Source organism: Sturnira hondurensis, unplaced genomic scaffold (genome assembly GCF_014824575.4).
Source record: "Sturnira hondurensis isolate 20B ecotype Veracruz unplaced genomic scaffold, ASM1482457v3 Scaffold0002638, whole genome shotgun sequence".
Classification (NCBI taxonomy): Eukaryota; Metazoa; Chordata; class Mammalia; order Chiroptera; family Phyllostomidae; genus Sturnira; species Sturnira hondurensis.
Window position 1 is genome coordinate 5,621,666 of NW_028075269.1, and position 27,099 is coordinate 5,648,764.

The 27,099-nt window shown below is 39.2% G+C and overlaps 1 protein-coding gene across 2 annotated transcripts in view; it reads left to right on the plus strand.

Moving 5' to 3' along the window:
• The window catches only part of BBOX1 (gamma-butyrobetaine hydroxylase 1), a 55,823-nt gene extending 40,363 nt beyond the window's left edge, over positions 1 to 15,460 (plus strand). For both annotated transcript variants that reach the window (XM_037040416.1, XM_037040417.1), the window contains 4 exons: positions 4,330 to 4,435; positions 9,236 to 9,432; positions 13,434 to 13,600; positions 14,961 to 15,460. In XM_037040416.1, the coding sequence (XP_036896311.1) occupies positions 4,330 to 4,435; positions 9,236 to 9,432; positions 13,434 to 13,600; positions 14,961 to 15,121 (631 nt within the window). In that variant the 3' untranslated portion in view covers positions 15,122 to 15,460. The remainder of the gene's footprint in view (positions 1 to 4,329; positions 4,436 to 9,235; positions 9,433 to 13,433; positions 13,601 to 14,960) is intronic.
• Positions 15,461 to 27,099: the final 11,639 nt, after the last annotated feature.

A 27,099-nucleotide genomic window follows, 5' to 3' on the forward strand; every position in this document is an offset into this window, starting at 1 on the left:
TACACAGTCCATGTTTTCATTCAAAAACATTTTTGATAGAGAGTTAATTGCTATGAGATAAGAATATGTTCAAACTCAGTTCCCTAAAGTAATGAGGTATTTTCCGTAAGACTTCACAGGACAACGAGGGAAGCAGAAATTTGAAGGGAAGCCAAAGGAGACACAGAGCAAACTTTGCACTTCCACCCAGACTGAACTTCTCTCACACATTCTGTGAGGCCGCGTTCTCTCCCTCCTGACAAGCTATTTCTTCTGCCTGCAATGACCTTTTCTCTTCTAGGCAAATCCTATTCACCCTTCAGGTCTCCATTTAATCTTCACTTCTTTACTCCCATAACATCTTGGATTTTAGCTATGAAAACTTAATCACACTAATTTGTTTTCCCCACACACTGGAAGTTTCATGAGGTATAAATCTATTCTGCCCCTTCTGTATCCTCAGTGCCTGGCCCATTGTATGAGTCTAGTAAATGATAATGGAAAAATAATATATGTCTGGAGCTCTGGTAAGAGACTGCATCTGGGAAGTCACATGTGGAGTGTCACAGCTATAGTTACAGATAATACACAGTACGATATCCTTTAAATGGTTAACCATAAGTTTTTTTGTTTATTTTTACTAGTGGATCATTTTGCATGTTAAAATTTTAAAATTAAAAATAAGATATGAACATTATGTTTTCAATCTCTTGGGACAACAATAATGTTCAAAAGTATTGAAACATGAAAAAAGAAAGTTTTTTTTTTTACAACTTGACAAGAAAAGCGTGTAACAGGTCAACACTGGGAGTTACAGCCATTGGTGACATAAATCCAGGTTGCAGGTAGAGAACAACTTTTTATGTGAGTATAACTTCAAAAATGAAAAAAGATTACGAAGAAACCCAGCATGATTTTCCAAGTGTGAACCACTAACTGAAAGAGTAACAAAATCTACCATCAAGTTCTAATCAGTGTGGCTCGGTGGAGCATTGTCCCACAAAGCAAAAGGTCTGTGGTTTGATTCCTGGTCAGGGCATGTGCCCAGATTACAGGTTCGATCCCCGGTCTGGATGCATACAAGAGGCAACCGATCAATGTTTCTCTCTCTCATCAATGTTGCCCTCCCTCCCTTTCCCCCTTCTCTAAACATAAATAAGTAAAATCTTTTAAAAACTGTCATCAAAGGTATAAAGGACAAATCAAGTGAAAACAATATTTAAGCATCCTATAAACTCTGAAGGTTTTTAATTTGCCACCAAATACTATTAGTATCGTGAGATATAGTGATAGCTATGACTGCCCATCTAGATTATGCCAAATCTAATAAATTAGCTTTAAATCCAAGAACCCATAAAATATTCTCTAAAAAATAATTATTTTCATTTACAGGAGCTTTTGCCAAAACCCTTGAATAGAGAAAAATATGAGGGAAAGTTCTAGTTAAATATTGAGAATGACACCTTGTATTTTTAGCTCAGCGGTTTTTGGAGAATAGCATCTTGGTTTGTTTAGCTTTCTCTAAAACCGCATCTTGGGCAAAAGCAGGATTCCTTGTAGCACAATACCAAGCAAGTCTAGACCACTGGGTTAAGATGCTGTGCTGAGCTTGTCTCTTCAGCTTCAGAAGAATCTGGCCCTGCATTTCTGCTTCCGTCATAAGAATTCTTGACAATCTGCTTGAGTAGTTGCCTTACTCGGAACACTGTTAGAATGTGTCTCTAATAAGAGATGCACTTACATATACCCTCTAAAGCTCCACACGTGAGCTTTCAAAAATTAGTTTCTACACAGGCTGATGGATTCTGTTTGTGTTTATTTCTGCTGTGTTTCTTTGGAGATTTGGATTTGAGAAGGATAAGTGAAAGCTTAGAGTCATAGACCTTCCTGGCATGATTCATTTCCATAAGGAAAGGTAGACCCAATGACATGTCTAGGATTTTTCCAGACTTACGCTAAGACTATTAGGAGAATGTTTTGTGATTGGAATTGGCAAGCTCCTTTCCCAAGATTTATCATTGTGTATGAGCACAGACTTTCAGACTACATATCCCATACCATGTATAAGATACTTTAGAGCTCAAAAATGTTTGTCATCCCCTGCCAGTTAGCTCAGAGGGCTGGAGAGTGCTCTGATGAAGCCAAGTCACAGGCCCCTTCCCTGCAGAAGCCGGTTAGTGTCAAACAAAGAAGAGAGTTGTTCCCTGCTAAAGCTTGCACCGTCAATCTCGGCCAACTCTTGGCTGCAGCAAAACTCGGTTAGCGTACTCTTGATCTCAGGAGAAACCAGGAAGGAGAATGTAGGTGAATCAATGCAAAACTATCATCACTTTTGAAAAGATAATTTAAATATAGTCATCTCCTACTGACAGTGTCAACAGCAGTATCTTCTTAGTCAGAAGATATTAAACATATATTCAGTCACTTGAGAAAATTAGTTTTTTTGTCTCCTTAAATCCCTTCCTATGTGTTGATAATTCTTGGAATGCTGATGTTGACAACATCTGAATCTGTATTATGTATGGGATGTAGAGTGGCATGACCTTTGTAGACAATATGTATTTCTTGGCTACAGTCACCATGCATAATGGATTGCTTGACTCATACTTGAGGTGAGTTGCAGCAGGCTATGTGTACTCCTCCGCTTTTCACTGGGTCTCTTTGCAGTTTATGGCCACAAGGGGATAGCTCTTTCACCCTTCCTGCAATATACCAGACTTTCCATCCTGAATTTCAATGAGAAGATAAGGAGAGCAAACTAGGTAGTTTTATTGCTAACCTCAGAGAATGAGGAGAAAACCCAACCTTTTCTCTTCAGATCCCTTTGCCTAAAACACACATCCCAGAAATTTATTCTTCTCCTTCCCTGATTTTATTCAACTTTCTGTGAAAAATTCCAGCTCTTTCTAGAGCACTTCCAAAAGCTTCAGTTCTGCCGTGATAGTCTTCTGGCCCCCAATCCTTATCCCCTTAACCCTGCTTTCATTTTTCATAGCACTTATCTCTATTGATATTAGATTTGGTCATTGGTTTGTCTAGCTCCATTGCAAAACAGTGCCTGGAATAGAATAAGTGTTCAATATGTATCTACTGAAAATGGTTTGGTAAAGGTAAACAGAAATAAATAAATAAACCTTGTAACAGCAATAGCATGATGTGCACATACAGTGACATTTTTGTCACACTGCCTTGGGCCCCACATAAGAACACCCTTTCCTCCCAATGGCCCATTGTCTTAATCTTCCGAGGGAAACACCTTACAACATCTGAATAATGGGTTGTTTCCTTGTCACAGGGTTGCAAGTAATCCCTAGGGTTTGTTGTCGCTGTTGTGGTTAACAGACACTTTTTAACTTTTAAGCCAAGCTATTGTTTGCTAATGGAGATAAAGTTGACATAGTGAAAAGTTAACCATTTTGAAATATGCACTTTTGTGTCATTTAGTACCTTGACTATGATTTGAAAACACTCCTTCTATCTAGGTTTAGTACATTTTCATCAATACTGTTATTTTTTTAAAAAAACTATTCATCTTTTTAAAAATTTTTATTGTTATTCTATTACAGTTGTCCCAACTTTCCCCCTTTGCCCTCCTCTGCCCATTCCAGCCCTTTCTCCCACAGCCAGTCCCCAAGATGCTGCCCGTGTCTGTGTATCATTCATTTTAGAGCTGTAGAAAATCAATTCATTACACTGCCAACATTGTAAATGAAGGAAAGGAAGCAAGCATTTTCTCATCATCCTACGTAAGCTATTATATGGGGAAACCAAATAGTAGTTCAGAGAAAAGTAGATCTTAATAAAAGTACACAAATGTTACTTTTATTAAGTAACAAATGTTACAAAAAGAAAGACTTCTAGACATGCTGTGTCCTATAATAAAAGCAGATAATGTCATCTACAGTTTTGTCAAAGAGAGAGAATAGAATTTGTCCAAGCGTCTGCATTTAGCTGCCAATTTTCAGCAACACAAAGGACAGGGGAACATGTTGAATGTGAACAAACTTCTCCATAAGTAAGAGATTTTAGTTGAGAGTGATGGAAATGTTTTCGAAATGAGATTGACGGAGGGGGTGGTTACCGACATTATAAAGGTATTAAATAAAAACTAACCTAAAATTCCACCTATACCTCTTTATAAACTCTGTGCAATAGATGATCATATACTGTTCGGAAATGGTTACTTTAGACAAAGAAAGGTCAGACTCTCTTCCTTGGCTCATCATCATTGTGGCAATTATTTCATAAAATGAAAAGTTTCCATTTCCCCCATGTATCAAGTTCACTTTTAACACATTTCCTCTGGCTCAGCCGTGGCCTGTTTAAACATATGTTTCTTGTATTTTACAGACATACTTGGCAAGTGCAAGATAAAATCGATGCGAACAATGTGGCTTACACAACTGGGAAGCTCAGCTTTCACACTGACTATCCCGCTCTCCACCATCCACCTGGGGTAAGGTGAGCCTCAACACATTCTGCAGGGCAGGCCAAAGACTGATATCCTCTGTTTTGAGCCTAGAAGATTATATCATATAGCTAATTTGTGTTATGCAGATTTCTTTCTCCAAACTCAAAGAACCTCTGTACCTAAGTCCTGAAGATCTTCACATCCCTAACAGATAAAAGATCTTCATGTGTTTTTTTTAACACTTTTTGTTTCTCCCCATAACGAGTGGACTTTTTGCTTTGCCAAGACATTTTACCACAGCAGTACATCTTGAGGTTTTTCCACACATCATTCCCAAGAGAGTTCAAAGAAAAAAAAGAAAACAAGAGAACAATGTAGGGTTTCCCCCACAAAGTCATATGGCTATCATTCATATTAGCTATTACTGAAAAAAAATCCCCACGCCATAAGTGAGTGGCTTAAAAGAACAACCGCTTGCTTAGGACACGTTTTTTACAATTTGGGCTGCGTTCCTCGGGGTGGTTCTGCTGCTGCTGAGTCTGCTGGGGGCTGCTTGGCCGAGGTGGTGGTTGAGATGGCTGGTCTCTGCTCCATCGCATCTCCCTCCAGCTGGCTAGCCTAGGCTGAAGCACATGCAGCTGGCAGCATTTCCAGAGAGCAAGCCAAAATCTACAAGGCCTCTGGAGACCCAGGCTAGGAATCGACACAATGTCACTTCTGCCATGCTATTTGGTCAAAGCCAATCAGAAGTTTAGCCCAGATTCAAGCGGGGAGGAAGCAGCATCCACCTTTTGTGAAAGAAGCTGCAAAGATGGACTCCAAGGGGTTGTAAATGCAAGGAGCAGAACATCCTTGTCAGGTTTTAGAAACCATCTACCGCCCATCTATCGGATTCCTCATCGAGGGCGGACACGGTCAGCACGAAGCCACAGAGCCCCCAAGAGAATGCCTGGGACCCTCTGCCACCAAATCATTACAAAATGGTCCTTTTACGAAACCAGCTGCATTTTTACAAAAGCATGATTTTGCGAAACCAAACAATAAATGGTTAGGAAGCCACCTTTGAAAATATACTTTGTTCCTATTTGTATTTTTTATCACAAAAATGTGCATTTTATTTTTTAACATTTTTTACTGTTGTTCAAGTACAGTTTTCTGCCTTGTCCCCCCACCCCTTCCCACTCCCCTCCCATTTCCACCCCCCATTTGTTCCTATTTTTAGAACTAAATGGTACTAAATGAAATATTACACAGAAATCAGTATCTTCAAAGGTAAATGGAAGTGGAATTTGGGACAATTCTTTAGTTAATGAAGGTAAAATAAGGAGAAATCCAAATTAGCCTATTTTTATCACATTAACTGAACATGCTTTCTCTGTGCCCTTATTGTTACCCATTGTCCTTGACTGTGGTAATTAAGCTAGTTTAGAACATGACTTTATATTTTAGATGATTTTGTTGATTGTAAAACACTGCATGATTTCTTTGAACTCAATGATACTGAAATGACCACTACAGTCACCTTTTCAGGTAGGGTTTGGGGACAGGAAGAGACACACAATGTGATTGTTTTCATTGCGGTCCGGAAATTTTCTAAAACCCTTATGGTTAAAAGCCAAACTAACCAGCTCATTTCATTTGCTCAAGATAGGCTGGAGAAGTTAGAGGCAATAAAGTTTTAAAAAATAAACTAGACAACCAGACTTCTATTTGAATTTTTAAATTATCTGCTGGTTTTTATGAGTTTAGGTTTGTTTCTGGGTTAAAATTGAAAGCCTGTGGAAAAGTGATTAAATGACTTCATAAATATTACTGAAGTAAAGTATAATGCTTGACATTTTCATAGCATTTTATACTTTTTCAAAGCATTTTTTTACTTATATGGCTTTATCTGATACATTCCTTTAAGGTAGACAGGATGGATCATATCTTTTTCATGTCAGACAAGGAAATGACACACAGCAAGGTTAAATACTTTCACAGGGTGACATCTGATTAATAGAGAACTTGGACTTGAACCCTGGCCTCCATCTTTCACTGCACCATATGGGTCTTGAGTTGGTCTTGAGTTGGACTTTCTAATTTCCATAATTTATATAATGTGAAGATTATTTATAGACATTGTCATACATTATAAACTCTTTAAATGCAAGAACTTAATCTTAGACTTCTCTATATCTCAAGACTTAACACAGTTCATGCATGCAATAGAGACTTAACAGATATGCTATGAAGAGGGTGGGGGGAAGACACAGATTTATGCCTGTCTCCATCAGCAAATGAAATGTCCAAAGTCAAATGACCCAGTAGATCTTTTAAATAAAAGGTCATTCCCGAAATGTCCAGATTCTAGTAGCAGAATAATTTCAATGTAGGCACTCTTTGTGTGTTGTTCAAATGTCCCTTTTGGATTATTGAGCGGTTTTTGTCCCTACATTGGAGTGTTTTTATAACAAGCAGAATTAGTCAGTGTTCTTTTAGTCCAGATGCAATGATCTGGATAAGTTACCTGTTGAGAGTTCAGTTTGACCAATTGGGATCACATGGGGCAGGAACAAGGAGACAGCTTTAATGAAACACAGATTCGCTTTGCTGGCTTCTTTGTCTGGGCCAGGAGTCACATGCTGCCATAAAGTAACATTTAGAAAGAAAATATTTTTGGTTCTAAATGACTTACATGAAATAAAATTGGGTTTTCTACACATCAGGCATATATTTTCCTTTTCAATTAGCAGTGAAAGCATTGTCTGGCTCCATCTGCGTTTTTCTTCCAGAAGATTACATTAAAACCTAAGTCTACAAGGAAAGATTATGACTTGGCCTTGCCAGATGTAAAAGACATCAGTTGACCTTTTTTAAAGATTTATATTTCAAGTACGCTATGACTTCATTATGGCAAAGTCTAAAAGGATTTAAAGAACACTCTGATTCTCCTGGAGTCCAAGTCACACTATTGTTTTGCCTTCTTGGAGTTCGGGAGATGTGAAGGTGGGATTTTCACGTCATCTTTTAATCCTGCTGTCTCTCCCTTCATTGCCCTAGTAATGACAGGGCTTTCTATAATGACTCGTTCAGCTTCGGCACATATTTTTCTTAGTTTCAGAAAACCTGCATCTATGTAAGGACTGAACTACTATTAATTTAGACCATTTCTCTCCTAACATCAGAAAATAAGTTATTATCAATCTGAAATGGAAGTTTACGTTTACAGAACACACAGATACACACCACACAATACTGAACTATTAGGACTGCTGTAAAGAGATTTCCCTCTTGATAGGGAAGGAACTTGCTGCCGAAGGCTTTTGAGGCAAATGGACCAAAGTTTGAATACCGGTGTTACCACGTATGAGCTGAGTTGTACTAGCTGGCTGATGTTTTTCAGCTCTGAGTCTGAGTGTCTTCACCTATAAAATGGAGATGAAAGTATAAATTCTAAGTACTGTAGTGAAGACTTAATAAATCTAAATTATGCTGTCATAATTTGAGAATAAGCATGTATAAGATTTAAAATATGACAAAAATGCATGCAGTTGGGGAAGGATGGAGGATCTGTGTTCTAGACCCGCACTATGTCATACAATAGTCACAAGCCACAAATGACTATTTAAGTTTCAATTTAAATTTGTTAAAATTAAACAAAATGTAAAATTCAGCTCCTGGGTCACACTAACCACATTTTAGGTGCACCATAGCCGTGTGGGTCTAGTGACTGCCCTTCCATTATTACGGAAAGTCCAAATGGACAGCCCTGTTCTGCACAATATGGAAATAAGCAAGTAAATGGATATTTTTCTCATTCCTAATCACATCTGCCTAGTCTGGATATTTGATCATATTTGCTCTTCCCTTCTATAAGAACTGTTAAACATTGTTTTTTTTATTTTTTCACTCATTAAGAATAAAGTTTTCACAATTGAATAGTTTTAGTTTCCCTAAGCAGAAAATCAGTGTCTAAATATAGGTATTAAAAATAACCCATCCATGCTGACTTTCAAAAAGGAGTAACATAACAAAAAAAATAAACTCCAATCAAAAAATGTTTACTATGTTTCACTTTAAAAAAATAGTGTTAAATTTTATGTTTTCTCCTAGACCTTAGCAAAAATAACTTTAATCCTTTTGGTTCCTTGGGTTTATCCTCATAGACCACTCCACCTCATTACTGTCTTATCCTTACACGTAAACTATTGCATTAGACTCTCACTCCTTCCTACCTTCAATAATTTATCCCGTGTAACACCACTGGACTGGCATTCTCCCCTTCAGTTTTACTTCCATATTCGAAAGCCTTTCACTATCCTCCTCTCAGCCCCAAAGTCCAATATCCTTCATCGGACACTCAAGACTCTCCATGATGAGGTCCCGAATCACCTTTCCACTGCATCTACTATTCCCAGGTGTGACCCTCTGCTGAAGCCAAGCTTTTTGACACCCAACGGTGGGATTCTCCCTCTCCATTCTACTCTTTGTATTCAACGTTGTATCCATCCTCCTTGACCCAGATGAAACCCCGCCTCCTTTGTAAAGCCAACATCACACGCATAAACACCCCAACATGAAGCGCTAGCTCCCTGCAACGATTACCATCCGTGCCTTGTGTTCACGAGTGAACACTAGCCTACCTGTGTCCATGTCTTCAACTGTAACAATGTTTGAACTACAAAATATTGATACCAAGCGACTTTTTCTCCTTTGCCCTGTTCTCTGCTGACAGTGACAAGTAAAAAAAGTTGGTCGGTTTTAGTGTGTGTATATCTTTCTGTAGCTTTCTTTAAACACAGTGTCAAAAAACGTAAGTACATATCCTTTTAAAAACGTATTTCTCTCCATTTCTTTTTGAAGGTTCAGTTTCTCCACTGCATAAAACAGACAGTTACTGGGGGAGATTCGGAAATTGTCGATGGATTCAACGTATGCCGAAAACTCAAGGAAAAAAACCTTCGGGCGTTCCAGATTTTGTCCTCTACCTTTGTGGACTTCACGGACATTGGAGTGGACTACTGCGATTTCTCCGTACAATCCAAACACAAAATTATAGAGTGAGTGTTATTTATACATTTGTCAAAGCAATAAGACAGCTGACAGCAAAAGCTGCATTGACCTAAAGCTTAAACAGCAAAAAGCTTCAGTTCACTGCTGAGTTTTACTTTTTATTAATTTTTAATCCAATTTTAGAGGAAAAGGGGGGAAAATAATCTTTTCACCATAAAAGAATTATTTATCAAATTTCATAAAATCTCTGTTCTTCATCAATATAAGAAAAATAACTAAGACTTCCCATACACTTAATTCTTCTTAATTTTTAAAACCTAAGTTCTATGTAATTGTAATCAGTATGATTGTCCTAGTCAGAACACTCCCAGTCAGAAGTAAAAGAATCTAAAGCATTAGATAGATCCAAGAGTTAAACAGTGTTATCTGAAATTGATCTCCTTTTCTTTATCTCTTAGCTTTTCCATCCTTTTCGGTGGCTTCATTTGCAAAAATAATCAATGGGTGTTCCAAGCTTTCCTTATTCTTAGAGCCGGTAATCACAATAGAGAGAAAGCACATATTTCCCAATAACTTCAACAAAGCTCAATGATGCACTGCCCAGTTTGTGTTCAGGTGTACCCTTGAAGCAATCGCCACAGAGAGAAAGTCAGACAATTCTGATGAGCCATTCCTGGGTCACGTATTGATCTCCTGAACAAAGACAGCCTCATGTGAACCACACGGGCTGACAATGAAACAGGATGTCTCTCCAAATTGATGCCAACAAAACATGTCAGTTAGCTTCCATGTCTTTATGTATTTTTCAGTGTTCTTCTTGTGATTGATTTCTAGTTTCATAGCATTTTGGTCAAAGAAGATGCTTAATAGGATCTCAATCTTCTTAAATATATTGAGACTTGTTTTGTGTCCTAACATGTGGTCCATCCTAGAAAACATCCCATGTGCTCTTTAAAAGTATGTATATATTCTGCTTTTAGATAAAATGCTCTGAAGATATCAATTAAACCCATTTTACCTAGTGTGTTATTTAAGGCCATTGTCTCCCTTTTGACTTTCTGTCTGGAAGATCTATCCACAGAGATCAGTGGAGTGTTAAAATTTCATATTATGACTGTATTTTAGTACATCTCTCTCTTTATGTCCATCATGATTTGCTTAATACATTTGGGTGCTCTTATGTCGGGTGCATAAATGTTTACTAGAGTTAAATCTTCTTGAGGATTAGTTCCTTTATCATTATGTAGTGTCCTTCTTTGCCTCTTGCTATAGCCTTGGTTTTAAAGTCTTTTCATCAGATATAAATATTGGTATTCCAATATTTTCTTTTGTTCCCATTTGCATGAAATATATTTTTTAATATCTTTACTTTCAGTCTGTGTATATTTACAACCAGAGGTGGGTCTCTTGGAGACAGCATATATACGGGTCTTGTTTTCTTATCCATTTGGCTCCCCTACAACTTTTGGATGGAGCATTTAAGCCATTTACATTTAAGGTGATTATTGATATGTTATTTATTGCCATTTTATTTTTTAACTATTTTCATCTTTCTTTTTCTTCTTCTTCTTCTTAAAGCAAGCTCTTTAACATCCTTTGCAGTATTGGTTTGGTGTTAAAAAAAAACTCCTTTAGCTTATACTTGTCTGAAAAGCTCTTTATTCCCCCTTCAGTATTAAATGATGGCCTTGCTGGGTAAAGTAGCCTTGGTTGTAGGTCCTTGCATTTTACCACTTTGAATATTTCATGCCAGTGCCTTCTGGCCTGAAGTGTTTCTGTTGAGAAATCAGATGACAGTCTAATTGGAGCTCCCTTTGTAGGTAACTACTGGCTTTCCTCCTGCTGCTTTTAGGATTCTGTCCTTGTTGTTAAGCTTCGCCAGTTTAATTATGATGTGTCTTGGTACGGACGTGTTTGGGTCCAACTTGTTTGGGACTCTCTACACTTCCTGAACTGGTGTGTCTTTTTCTTTTCCCAGATTAAGGAAGTTTTCAGTCATTATCTCTTCAAATCGGTTCTCAATCCCTTGCTCACTCTCTTCTCCTTCTGTTATTCCTATGATGTGGATATTGTTATGTTTCATATTGTCCCAAAAGTTTCTTAAGGTCTCCTCATTTTTTAATTTTTATTGATTTTTTTTTTTTTTTTGCTTCTCTGCTTGGCTGTTTTTTCAACCTTGTCTTCCAAATCACTGATTCAATCCTCTGCTTCAGCAAACCTACTGTTATTTCTTCCACTGTATTATTCATTTCAGATATTGCATTCTTCATTTATAAATGTTCTTTTTATGATTTCTATGTCTTTTTTCATGCTGTTGAGTGTCCTTATAATGCTTACTTTAAACTCCATATCTGACAAACTGCTTTCCTCCATTTCATTTAGATCTTCTTCTGGAGAGTCTCTTGTTCTTTTGTTGGGGGCCTGTTTCTTTTTCTTCCTGTTTCAGCTGCCTCTTTGTATATGTTTCTATGTATTAGGTAGATCTGTAAAGACTCTAGTGCAGGCCTATGTCAGATGCTGCTTGTGAGTGGCTGTAGGAAACCTGTTTGGAGCAATCAGCAATCCACAGCATGTGGCTCCCTCTGCTGGGCCTGTTTGTGTGAGGAATGAACCAGGCTGAGCACCCAGGCCAGTTTTGACCAGCACTGGGCTTGGGGGAGGGTCTATTACAGTCTCAAAGCTCCCTGAGATCTACCTGGGTTGTTAAATAAATCACTGATACAGCCTCAAGCTGTAGTCCGCAGTCTAGCTTAAATTCCACAGGGTGGGGTAAGATGGATTTCTTCTAGTGGGGCTACTGCTTCTCCACAGGCTGACAGTGCTTGGAGGAGAGTGCTCTGCCCTAGAAATATGGCCTCCGCTGTATGAGGAATGACATAGCACAGGGATCCTGGCTGTTAATCCTTCAGCTCTCTCCCATAAGCCACCAACCTCAGACATTCTTCAAGTGTCTCCAGTCCACTCTGCCCTGCCTCTGCCAGAGCCCAGGGTAAGTGGCTGTGCATGAAATTTTGTGCCTTGGCCCTGTAAGAGGCTCTCTGCATCTCTAGCAATCCCTCCCTGGCAGAGAGAAACCCTGCTGCTTTTCACAGCTGACTGTTATTTGGATTCCTTTCCCAGTTCTGGTGTTATAGGCTAGGGAGCCCAGCTGGGGTTTGTTTAGACAGCACACTTCTTAGGGGGAACAGCTAGGCTGCTGAAATATCCATCCAAGACTTCAGCTACTGCCTGTGGGAGCCCAACCAGCCCTCTCACTCCTCCTCTGCACTCCCTACCAGTCTCATTGTGGTGCTGCTTTTTCTTCCTTAAGTACTTGGTTATAAGGCATCTCTCCAGCTAGTGTTCTATTCAGGATTTTTCTGTAATTTCCTTGTAATTCCAGTTTGGTCCTTGGAGGAAGTTGGTTAGCTTCTTAGTAGTTTGCGCCATCCTCAGTCTCCCGTAAATAGTGCTGAAGGCCCAGGAAGTGCCAGAGTCATGACATCCTGGTCAGTAACTTGGAGGATGGCACAGATGGTACAAAGAATGTACCTCAGACTAGACTCTTCCTTTTCCTGTGCCTCAGTTTCCCCATCTGTAAACTAGGGATTGAACTAGAAAAGTGTATTTCAAACCTTTAAAAAACAGATGTTTTTTTCCACGAATGCTCCAATAAAATCATACTTAAAACCCCAGTAAAAGAAACATATAAAGTGATGGACTTAGGAACAATTCTAACATTCTATATGTTAAAGCTACTATTTATTTTTTGTTGTTGTTTAAGTACAGTTTTCTGCCTTCCCCCCACCCCTCCCCTGAAGCTACTATTTAAAGAATGAAGAATGTATTCATTTTCTTAAATGTAAAATAATAAAGATACTTGCTAAACGGATAAGTAAAAAAAAGAAATAAACACATTGTGCCACAGATAACATTCACATCTTCTGTACATGTGTTTGGATTCTTGAATATTGTGTTTCCAAATCATCTTTCAGGACACATTTAACCATTGAATGTAAGTATGTACTTTGTGACTCATATGTTTAACTTTTGCTCTCTAAAAAACTAGATTAGATGACAAAGGCCAAGTAGTCCGCATCAACTTCAACAATGCAACAAGAGACACGATATTTGATGTACCTGTTGAAAAAGTTCAGCCTTTTTATACTGCTCTGAAGGAGTTTGTGGACCTCATGAACTGTGAAGAGTCCAAGTTTACTTTCAAGATGAACCCAGGTCAGTGAACGTGGTTTCTCAAACAACTGAAAGGATGCATTTTCTTCTATCTTTACCACTTAGAGCAATATGTAGAGCTGTGTTTTCAAGCATGAACTATGGAACATGACAGTAGAATCTTGGTTAGTAGCCAACTTGCTTAAAGAGCAGACTCCTGGCCCCAACCCCTGACTCTCCAGACTTTAAAATATTCATGTTTATCAAAGCTCTTAGGCACTCCTTAAGCACACCAATGTCTAATAACCTCCAACCTAAAGAATAAATACTTGAAGGACAAGCTATAGGCCAAATGGAATCTCATGTCTGATATCAAGACTGATGACTTCTATTTTCTGTCCTGATAACCAATCAATATAAACTGAAGCTTGTACTCAGTCATTCTATCCTGGTAAACAAATAAAATTACCCTCATGGTTCTCACTCTAAAGGACACGAGTGGTTTTTACTCATTAAGCTTATCTGATCTGGCAGACGAGTGCTACCTGAAATAAAGCAGTACTTGAAATATTCCAGCCACTTGAAATGAAGGAGCAGAAAGTGCTGTGTTTTTCCTGGACTATATTGACTCAGTAAAGTGACATCAGACTCAAGGCTTTGGATACTTAAAATAAAAAGCATAATTTCCCTCTGTGGTTGTTTTGACCAAGTGGAATATTCTTTTCACTTGTTATTATTTTTAATTGATCATGGTATAATACAGTAATGCTAAAAATATCCATAAACCTGCCGCTTTTTTATTCTTGGCAATCATGCCAAGTTGATTTTAAGAGCAGTGACAGGTAAAGTGAAAATACTATGGGAGAAAAAATACAAAATAGTTAGGAGTTGGAATCCAAACTTCGCCATTTAATGGGATCATAGCTTTGGGCAAATCCCTCAACTGCTCAGAACCTCAGCTTTCTCATATATGAAAAGATGAGATGATAATTCTCTTTTTATGATTCTTCTGAGGCTTAGAAAGAATGCACATGAAATACCAGAAACATGAAAGACAAACCAAGAATGTCACTATTTTTATAACTATTTGAGGCTGTTAAGCTGGAAATAACTATTTCTAAGGAAGAGATAAGTAGCCATTGACAAGAACAATTCAAAAGTTTTCAAGAACAATTCAAGTAAGAACTCTAAAAGTGTCCATAGGAGGCTGCCAGGCTATGTAGTTTAAATGTAGCAATGTCTAAGGCTGTTTGCACCGTGTGGCCTAATTGGTATGAAGTGCGGATGTCTGGGTTTTAAGTAAGGACATAAACACATACTTTCTTGACGTGAACTGAGTAGCAATGATATTTCCTGTTTTGCATTTTCGGTCGCTGCAAAGTGTAAGACATAATAACTCATATCGAAAAACTCTTTTACCTAGGTGATGTGATTACTTTTGATAATTGGCGCTTGCTTCATGGCCGAAGTAGCTACGAAGCAGGAACTGAGATATCCCGCCATCTAGAAGGAGCTTATGCTGACTGGGACGTGGTAATGTCCAGGCTCCGCATCTTAAGTAAGAGTACCCAGAACAAAGACTGAATCTTCTGGCTATAATTTCAGTAAGATTCCAATGAGTGTATTTGGTAAGATAACGTAAGGATGTCTCCACAAGCCAACAGCCATGTCATTGACATATTAATTTCTTTAAACTGAATGTGTCACCTTTCTCACAAGATTTTTCCTATGTAATCACCTCTAATGCCAACTCTTTAGATATTTGTAGCAGTGTTTTCTTTCTTTTCCAAAGAAGGCATGCCTTCTGTGCTAGCACTTGCAGGATCTAATTTCTTTTGCCTGTCAATGAGAGTCTTTAAAATGCCTGGAAATTGTTTTGTATCAAATAAAACCTTTCTTTGAATCACCGTGTTTTAAAGAAAGCTCTTGTTTCAAATAAATCTTGTGTTCCAAATAAAACTTATCTCATATTAAACATGTTTTTGCTCTGTTGTCTGTAGGGTCTCATCTTTCATGACTGTATATGGCTATCTTCAGCATGCTTAAAAAAAGACTTCATGTTTTCAAAGATTTGTTTTCTTACTTTTGTTAAAGAATTCTATTACCCAAATTGCCAGACATCAAAGACCTGGTGATCTCAAAATTCCCTTTAAGCCTAAATTATGGCACCAAACCCAAGCATGCCAAATTAAGAAGAAATCTAGTTTCCGTAAGTATCTGTGTTTCCCCCTGCCCGCCCCGCCCCCCCCCCCCATCCCTGCCAGAAAGGGCAGCCTCAGCATTACTACTTGCTGAAATCCTGGTGATATGTAGACTTTCAGTCCATACATTTTGGGCCCTTACCAACCTTCCTATTTCAAAAGTCTTAACCACTGCCACCATGGCTGAACTCTACCTATGGCCTTAAGACCAAGTCAAAACACTACTCCCAATTACATTTTCACTTTTGCTTCACACTCACAAGGTACCCACAGCACTGGGCAGCCTGGATCGAGAGTGCCCTAAGCCCGTGTCAGCACACCCCTCTGACTCTCTGAGCTCTGGCATTGAGTCTACATCCCCAGCTCAGACGCCCCTTTCCCTGATAACACTGCCCCTGTCTGGGGCCTTCATTGTCTTTTTCTATAATCTGGTCTTGATTGGAGCTACTATAGTATATCGCCCACTTGATTCCTTTGAAATTCAAAAAGAACTGGTTGAGTTCTCAATCCCACCTCTCCTAAGACACTCCTAGAATGAAAGCCAGGTGAATTCAAAGGGACATGGCCTGTCCTAAGGAAGAACATTCAATACCTAAAAACAAATAATTCCCTGGAGTGACCCTAGCTCCATCGATTCACAGCAGCTAAACCCCAGCACTTGCCAAGATAAAGTGACTTATTATACTTCTATTTAATCAATAGATATTTATCACATGCATACCTGGTACAAGTCAGGCACTCTGCTAAACCAAGGACACCCAAGGACTTGAGATGCACCTGCTGACAGTCTGGTAGGGGAACAGATAAGGATATAGATGAGGATGTGTTATGTCAACAGAATGGTTCATAGGAAACCTAATTGTTTTCCAGGCAATGATGGGAAAATGATGTTCCAAGTCAAAGGACAGATGAAGCACAGAGAATTGACAGCGAACACAGCACATGCGTTGGCACACAAGTGAGAGAGTAGAATTAACAGTGCTGTAAATTCTGGAGTTGGGTCCTGGGTTCAAATCGTAATAATGACCATCAGTTGTTTGTTAACTCTGTATCTTTGGACAAATTACCTCTCCTCTTAAGCTTTAGTTTTCCTATCTATTAATGCAACTAACAATAGTTCTTATATCACTAATCTTTAGTAAATGAAAAGCTCATGTAAAGCATTGTTTTTCTAAACTTCTCAGATGGTAAGAGTCATCGTGATGTTTTTGTGTTTTGTTTTGTTTTGTTTTATGTTGTAACTTCTAAGACTCATTTCCTGAAGATTAGGATTCAGTGGGTCTGGAATAGGGACCAGGAATTGTATTCTTACATCCCTGGTGAAATGTATCATCAGAGAACTTTTGAAAATATCGATTTAAAGCTTTTGGCATAGTTCCTAGCTTAGGGTAAGTGCTCAATAGATGTTAACTATTATTAGGTCTAATAACACAGGTTGTGGAAAGAGAGGGTGAGTTGGGGTGAGAAGAGATCTATGAGGCTGCAGACAGAGATGGGAGCCAAGTCACAAAATGTTGAAACATGTGTTACACTGACAAGTTGATATTTAATCTTGAAAGCAATGAGGATCCATTTAAAGTCTTTCAAGCAACAAAGTGCCTTGATCAGATACTCATTTTGTAAAGATCCATCTGGCTACATTATGGAGGGAATTGTAAATGAGAAAGACTAGAGGCCATAAATCCACTTATGGGTTGTAAATCTACTGCAGCAAGCCAGATGAGAAATTAAGAAGATTGCATTCGAATGCTGAGAGAGGGTATACAGAGGTATTTAGAAAGCTAATCTAGAGGCCTTAATGATGATAACCCACTGCAAGTGATGAATGAGGGAGATTTCTAAGATGTCTCCCAGGATTCTAGTTAGGAGAAATTAACAGTGATTTCATGCCCAAGGAGAGAAGCCACAATAGCAGAAGCAAGCTTGTAGGCAAGAAAATGGACCCAGTTTTGAACAGACTGAACTGGCATTGCCCATGAGCCATTTCATTTAGCAGTTGATACATATACACATACGGCTCAGGACAAAGACCTGGACTGGAGAACTCCAGCTGGGAAGTGTGTAGATGGTGGATGACATCATTACTTGTTTTCCTGGAGACATTTTCATGATTGTGATCAAGGTTATAAGCCTTATGGTATGACGATAAGCTAATTATATTGGCTTAGTTTGTGGAATCAATTACACTCTACACATAAAGAACCAGGTGGCTTGTAATCAAAATGGGCTAGACCCCCTTACGTACTGTATTTTGCCATGAGAAGACAGTGTTCTAAGGCAGCACCTCACAGACTGGCTGTTTCCTTCTCTGTTGAAAACTTATTTCTCCCTGGAAAGGAAGGACAGAAGGATTGGATCCAGTTGCAACCATTTCTGAAGTATCATACAGGGCATGACATATTACGAGCCATGGGATCTGGTGCCAACTAAAGATGATGAGGTTTCCTGGATATAACCGTCTGAAGACTGGACTTTCCCCCAAACTCATAATAGATCTGACGTAACTTGGATTAGAATTTACCCCTGTTTGGCAGCCTGAACTCACTGTCTGTTCCATTTCTCTGATTTGACTTGGAGAATATCAACTTCTTGGCTGGTTGATTGGAATAACTCTACATGTCACCAGAATGACATGTCACAAGGTATCTTCATTGCTCTCTACTTCTCCCCCTAAGCTGACCACTAAACAGTGAGTAAGTAAATATCTACTAGATACTTAAAATGTATGCAACCAAATGAGTACTATGGAAAAACTGAGTGACACTGAGAGTAATTTCTCAGCTCAGGAATTTAAACTAAGAAACAGGAGACAGTTTATAAACAAAAATATTCCTTTATGTCATCCTTATAAAAATATCCTTTTGAGGATAAATTTCAACTATAAGTTCTTGCAATGAAAATGTGATTTATTTGGACTTAATAGCTTAGAGCATATCTCTCGTTCTCTGCACATGTTTTTTTTTGGATGCCTGGAGTCCTCTTTCCTATCATCGTTTATGCCTGGCAGACTTCTTCTCTTCCGTCAAAATGCCAGCTTAAGTTTCAGTTCCCCTGTAAATCCTCCCCTGGTTCTCCCAGTCATGTTTAAACACCCTTTCCTCAGGCTTCCACTAAGCCTTACACACGACACATTTTCATATTTACCCATTCTAGCAATACTCATGCATACCTACTATGTGCCAGACACTGTTCAGGGTACTGGTGCTCAAGATGGACATAAGGGACTTCATAAAGCTAAGGGTCCAGTAGGAATGTCAAACACTGTTCAAATAATCACAGAAATTCTAATTACTAATTACTGGTAATGTAATTACCAGTCATTACCAGAAATTACTAATTCTGATCAATACTGTAGATAAAAAATCCAAGAAGCTCTAAGATCATAAAACAAGAAGACAAGACTAATCTGCAGGGAGTCGGGCTCAGGGAAGGCGTCCCCTGAGGAAGCAAATTTTGAGCTGTTTGATGAAGGATGATATACAATAATGACGCTTCTGGCTTCAATTAATAGACATTCTGAATCTAACGATAAGGAAATGTTTTATCGCACCAAACACGAAGTCCATGATATAAGGCTGGCTCCCCACATTGTACCCCCCGCCTCAGTCCCACATTTCTAGTCTCACATTTCTGTCTTCCTTTACGTGTATGCTTTATCCTCAAACCGATCACATGGACAAAAATAAAGAGACTCACTTTTGCTGTGTCTCTTTCTCAAAAGCAGAGAAATCTTCCCTAAAATTCCTCCTGCGGTTTTTCTCTAATACCTCCCCAACCAGAATGGTGTCAAATATACTTTCATAAACTAATTACAGCTATAGGAAATGAAATTTCCATGATTAATTCAAATGAGTCAGGACATACCCTCAGGCTAGGGAGGTGGTCCCTGGTGTCCATGACCGTGTGGTGGAGTGCACAGCTAAAAAACTAGGAGGAAGATGAACATCAGACGATGTGTAGGCAGCCACCAGTGTCTGCTCTGGACAAGAAACGCTTGTCTCGGTAAAAGGGGAGACCGAGCAGGCAGGGTCAGCCTCCCAGGAGAACAAAAGCAATAAGGGCTCTGACCTAGTAGGCAAGACACTGCTCCTGAAGAAACAGGTCAAGGCTACGAGTCTTGCTACTGAGTAGCCCACCAACAGTGTCCAATAAATTGTGAACTCTTTAGGCAAGAGAGATTTTTATTTGTGTCTTCCCAGTGCCCAAATATTTGTAGAACAAATGAAAGGAGCTAGGATGATTGTTGCTTTGAGCATTCTCCATTTGACATCTTGATGGAACCCAAATCACCTCTCCGGGAATTCAGCCATCTAGAAAAGTCCCAGTGTTTGCGCCCCACAGGACTTCTCTTCCCTCCTAACACATGTCATCTGTGCATGTACCCAAATCAAGCCTCAAACGCTTTCCCATTTTCTACCAGGATCAGGCCATACACCAATTTCAAACATCCCGGCAGGGAACTTGCAGTTTTCAGACCATCATCTAAAGAGTTTCAAAGTCCTCACTTCACCCTAATAAAAGGTGAACAAATAGAAAACTCAGTAACTCTTCTCAGATTCATCAGACAAGGGAAGTCACAGGGCAAACCGCTGCCTCCAAAACTGTAGAGACAAACTAGCAAGGCAGAGAATCACAAGTTCCCAGAGCAGCAGCTTCCACAGGAACTAGTGCCAGGGCAGGCAAACCTGATGAATAGTGGACAAATTGCTAAAAGCTCCGCGTGCACAAACCTAAAATACAAAAATTCCAGAGGGACTCAATCATAGAGAGGCCTTCACATATTTGTGGGTTTTACCTCCAGGAGCTCGGATAGATCCTCATAGCAAATATCGGAAAAATTGCCTGTGTTTCCAGGAGGGAAAGAAGACAGATCACTTTGAAATTTTCCAGATTATTCTTTTCTTATCAACGCCAGCTCTCAGGAGAAACTATTTTATCAGAGACTAAGTGACCTGAAGGAAGGAAAAGACACAACTCCAGACCCCTCCAGCCAGCCTGCCTCACCCAAGGACCTGAAACTAAGATGCACTGGTGAAGTTCACTGCCCTGAGACACAAGTTCACCAAAAGACTGAGACTTAATCACAGGACTATAGAACACCCCCTCCCCTTCCACATCTTACCACTACATAATCATAGACCTATTTGCCACAGTTCATTTTACCTAGTACATCATGTCACATTTCCACACAAAAAAATTGTAAGGCCTAACAAAAGACAAAAACAGCTCCAAGAGCCTGAACAAGCATTAGAACCAGAGTCAGATAAGGCAGCTATGCTGAAATTATTACACCGGGAAATTAATTTTTTAAAAAAAGACTATGATTAGTAGTAGCTAAGGGCTTTGATGGGTAAAGTGAACATGCAAGAAGAGGTGGGTAACGTAAGGAGAAAGACAGAAATTCTAAGGAAAAATCAAAAAGAAATTCTAGAGCTCGAAACCATTATAATGGAAATTAATATCTTTGATGGACTCATTAGTGGAGTGGATGTAGCTGAGGGAAAAAATTCTGGGCTCAAAAAAAAATAAAAATAGAAATTTCCAAGACTGTAAAGCAAAGAGTAAAAAGACTTCAAAAATACAGAACAGAATATTCAAGGACTTGAATTTTATAGCTTCAGTAATAAACTTCTTAAGCTTTTAAAAGATTTTATCTATTCATTTTTAGAGAGGAGGGAGAGTGAGAGGGAGAGAAACATCGATGTCAGAAAGAAACATTGATCAGTTTCCTCTCACACACACCCCAGTCAGGGACTAAGTCCATAACCCAAGCACGTGCTCCAAGCATGTGCCCTGATCTGGTATTGAACCCACAACCTTTTGTTTTGGAGAATGATGCCAACCAACTGAGCCACACCAGTCAGGGCAATTTTTAAACTTTTTTTAGTTGTTATATATTTGATAGTTATGACTTTGTTTTTTTAAGGTTTTATTTATTATTTATCTTTAGAGGGGAAGGAAAGGAGAGAGGGAGAGAAATATCAATGTATGGTTGCTTCTCATGTGTCCCCTGCTGGGAACTGGCCTGCAACCCAGGCATGTGCCCTGACTGGGAATTGAACCCGGATCCTCTGGTTCACAGGCCCGTGCTCAATCCACTGAGCTACACCAACCAGGGCAATGACTTTCTAATTATAGTAAGTGATGATTGGTTTTCATTTATGGTAATGATAGAAGGATTCTTTTAAAATTAAACTTAAGTAACTATGGAAAATAAACTGTCTCTAGTAGTACAGGTGATACTATTTTGAAGGTGATATTCCATTGACTGAAGTTTGGAAAGTGCTGCTCCTTTTATGAACAAGCAAATGGAATGAGAGAAGAGAAATTACTTCCCTTGGCCTTAAACATTGAGTGGAGAGAGCCAAAATTCAAACACAAGTTTTGATTTTCAGTTCAGTTCTCTTCTTTCTGCTTTTCCATACTCTAAGGATTTTAATTTCATGTGGAATTAGCATAGCTCCTTGCTGTTTCTAAAGGTCTGACCAATGGCTTTACCTTACTTACACTCCCTGTAAAGTAATCCCACAGGTGACACAGATACAAAAAGTGAAAGGGCACAAAAGTCATTTGAGGGTCTAATAAACATGAGAATCTAAATCAGTGCAAATGTTCTCAAATTGTGGAATGCATAAAAATCACTGAGAATCCTGTTTACAATGCCGACTCCCAGTACACCCTCCCTTGGATTCAAGGGGCCTAGGTCTAGGAGTCTTGCTATTTAACAAGCATCACAGGGATTTGGCTGTAGGTGGTCCACGGACCACACTTAAAGAAACAGTGCTCTGTTCACACAGTCTAAAAGAAGCATTCCAGACCTGGCTTCAAAGGCCTCTGGGACTTTCCATGGCTACACGTTGTCTGCGTTTACTCACGCTCCTCACTCAAGATCTTATCTTCTCTCAGCACGTCAGTGGCGAGAAGAGATGCCAGAGAGGGTCTCCTTACCCTACTCTTTGTCATTAGGGGTCAGCGAGTGGACCCTCCTGTCAACCCCGGGAAGTCGACTTCTTCTGCAGTCTCTTACAGAGCGCACACTCTCCTTATAAACCGAGCTTTTCCTCGGCAGCATTTATCATAATGGTAATCAAAGGGCTTTCTGCATAATTAATTACCCAGGTTTCCATCCCCAGGCATTGTGGTATTCATACTACACAGCGTATTTGGGGCTCAGTAGACCCCCTCAATGAATTGTTGCTGAATACTCAAGCGAAGTATCACTTTTGGGTACAGGTTGTTTTTTCTTTTGAAAAGAATCCAAATTTTTTATTTAGTAGGTAGAAAAAAAGAAATTTTTTCTCCCTTTCTTTTATTTTCAGAGACCATGATACTTCCAGAGATCATTTTATAATGTAGGCTGGAAGACACTGGTTATAAATGGTCTCAAATGGCTGAAATCCATATAATGAGAAAACATTCACCATAAGTGCAAGAAGGCTGCTTTTGGCTTATTTATGTATAATGTAAGCAGTGGCCCTGAGCTAAGCTTTATGTTCTCTGGAAGACATATGGAAAATATCACTGTCAGTGATGTTTGATGAACCCAAATACCGTTATGGTTTCTCTCCAAGAAACCTCCGTGTGCCGACCCAGCTGCTCAATGTTCATTACATATTTAAAGACATAAATCACAAGGTTCCTCTTTTATTAGATTTATACAAAATTACCAGTCTTACCACCCTAGTTATTCTGGATTAAGTCATACACAAAGAGACCTAATTCTTCAATTGGTGGAGGGGAAGCAGGGTACAAGAAGACACAACACACATAGATACGTGGTTTTATTTTAAGACATAAATTACAGCATTTCCTTTTAATACATTTGGGCAAAATTGCAGTCCTAGTTGCTTTGAGTTAAATCAAACACAGAGAGACAATTCTTGGCCCAGTGGTGGGGCAGATCCAGATGGGGAAAATGACGAAATGAATATAAATATGCACATGAAAAGAAAACTTATTTAGTGGTTTATGTTTTCCCCCTATACAATTTGCTTTCAGGTTTTCAGCAGCATCTTTGAAATCCTGGATTCAGCCAGAATTAAAATGAAACCCTCATGAAAGCTAGCGTTTAGTGATCTCTGGGAAAGTCCTCCACCTTTTCTTGGATACAACTAAAAGCATTGGTGGTGATGAATAATGGACCTTCTTTCCCAGGAACTGAAGATCTCGAGTTTGAAGAGGCCCACATCTGAAGCTCCCACCAAGCTGCTCTACACTGGAACTATCTGCTGAACAAACCGAACCAGGATCCAAGTGGAAACTTCTTAAATAAGAAAATCTAAGATGTCATTTGCTTTCCTTTAGCAACAACCACTAATTATGGCGCATTTAAAGTTAATTTTAAAAAAACAACAATGTGGTACTTCTTTTAAAAAAAGTACAATTTATCTAATAGACCAACCCAACCAGATGGTGCTTACATCAAATGCTGATGTTTGGCCATTTTTACCTTTTACACGGTGGCACACAACAATAAACGTGATTCGGCAAGTATTTGTGATTGAAATAGGGAGTCATGGCCAGCACTGGGGACTCTGGAAACGTGTCTCATCTTTGGACAGAACTGGCCTGAGAGTAACTTCAGCTGAGCACATAGTGATTCGAGAGAGTCCTAGCAGAGCCACTTGAATTCACTGGTTGTGGTATTAGTACTGAAATCGCTGAAAACAGGTCGGTGACATGGAATAGAAAATCCAGAAATAAAACCTGCTGTGTAAAAAAAAGTATTATATGACAAAAATTGCAGTTCAATTGCAAACTTAAAGGATGAGTTATTTATTAATGGTGATGACACAACTGTCGATCCTCCTGGAAAATAAAAATAGAAACCTCCTTATCTTAATCTTATACCAGTTACAAAAAAAATAAATTACAGATGGATACTTAAATTTGTTAAAGAATAAACTCTTGGCAATAAACCTCGAAGACTGCATGTACAATCTGCACAGAAAACCCAGAAGTTATACAATAAAAATCGTAGCCACTGGAATATATAAATTATTTTTGCAAGGCCTTTGTCTGAGTAGCAAATCAGCAGGGGCTGTTGCTGGCTCCCTACCAAAGATTCCACCTGGTAAAACCACAGCCTTAGGAGGAAAATACGGATTCCAGAATCATCAGGAAAATGTGAGGCACCCTGGAAAGAATGATGACTATTTTGTCCAGGTGGTGTAGGAAGTGGATAAATACAATATTAGGCTGAAGATGGTCTGAATATCAGTGAGAAAATAAGTTGGGGGACATCTTTTAAATTCTCTTCTTTGTTGCCATGGCTGGTATGGCTCAGTGGACTGAGTGCCAGCCTGTAAACCAAAGGGTCGCCAGTTCACTTCCCAGTCAGAGCACATGCCTGGGTTGTGGGCCAGGTCCCTAGAAGGGGGCGCATGAGAGGCAGCAACACATCAATGTTTCCCTCCCTCCCTCCTTTCCTCTCTCTCTAAAAATAAATAAACTCTCTTCTCTGTCTCACATTTGTCACGTTGGGAACATCATGACCTGTCCCCTCAGCACCCAAAGCAACAACAATATCCAGAGCTGCAGAGGTCCACTGGGGAAAAATCAAGGCAGCTAAAAAGCTTCAGTGAGTGCTGGCTGATGTAGCTCAGTGGACTGAGCATGGGCCTGTGAAGCAGAGGACTGCCAATTCAATTCCCAGTCAAGGCACATGCCTGGGTTGCAGGCCAGGTCCCCAGTAGGGGACACAGGAGAGGCAACCACACACTGATGTTTCTCTCCCACTCTTTCTCCTTTCCTTCCCCTTTCTCTAAAAATAAATTAATTAAATATTTTTAAAAGCCTCAATGAGGTGAAAAAATGTTGAAAAGAGATCTGGCCTCCCAGATCCTACCCCTCTACTTCCAAAACCCCAGGACTGGCAATGTGACAACCAACAGCTACCACCTCGTCACCATGCTCTTTCCCCCTAAGAGTTGAGAGAAGTTACCAGGTGAAGAGGTGGCAGACAAAGCCCAGCACCGTCCGCGGCCTGCCACCGTGCTGTGGTGCAGGGCCTCCGGCTGCTCCTCTCCCTACACTCCCTGGGGTGAACAGAGACTAGGGCCGGGCCTGGCCCTTCATTGATATTTACTTGCAGAGTAATTCTTCCCCCTAGGGCAATGCAATCTCACCAAACAAAATAATCAGTCACCTGAGGATATGACCACCACAAAAGAAAGGCAGCAACTAAAGAACAAGTCAGAAAAAAAACAAACCAATCATTTAAAATAAATAAGAAAGTATAGATTTAAAGAGGGGAAGGTGGTAATATGACAATAACAAAAATTTATTTTTTTAAATTTAGTCAAAAAAGATATGAAAAACCCAGTAGTATAAATAAAGAGTGTAATATATGAAATACACAGCAGGATGAGTTCAGCTAAGAGTGAATTAGGGAACTGTGACATATGATTAAAAAGAAGCAAAAAGATAATAGGAAGGAAGGAAGGAAAGAAGGAAGGGCAAAAATAAGCCCCAAAATAACTGCAATTATCCTAAATATGAAGGGATTAAGCTCATGAGTTAAAAGAAAGGAAACTTCAAAGGGGAATTTAAAAGGTTTTTAATCCAATAATATGTTATTTATCAAAGACACTTAATAGGGAAAAAACAGAGAAAGGAAAAACATACAGGAAAAAATATATGAGACAAAAAAATGGGTCAACACTGTCAAAATAGTATTTAAGATAAATCACAGTGCACAAAGAGGAACTTTGTTCTATACTGTACCATATGTAGTGAGCACTGTAGACCGCCATATTTGCCTCAGGAAAGTCATTCGTTGCCCCAGTTACTAAGAGTACTGGCTGCTGACATCTCACAGCTTAGTGCCATGATCCATTAGAAGAAGCTAAAGATCCTGGGGACGGTGGCTGACTCCAGAGCCATCAAAAGAAGATGACTTCAGACAAACAGGAGAATGACAGGTTAAGCCAGAATGTCTTCCGCCACAGAGAAAAGAAGTGTCTTAATCATCATAATTTGTGTCAATAGGACACAAGAGCTAGCTTGAGGGGATTCAACTGACAAAATATGGGCAATTGGAGCATCCCATAAATGACTATAGCAATAGTTTGCATAAAGAGTAGTTCCTGAGTTCATACGAACACAAATGAACTGATGGAGGTGAATGCAAAGCTCTACCTTTCAGTAGAACGCCAAGTGATCATGTAAACTGAACAATGGAATTAGAAAGCCCCCATGATAGTAATAACCGGTTCAGATAAAAACCATCAATGAATATTAAAAACTAGTGGGTAAAAGTTTATGGAGGAACAGGATATTTACATAGTCTCAAAGTAGCTCACTATAAAATATTTACTGATTTCTTATTAACATAATTATTATTAATGAATAAATGTAAAA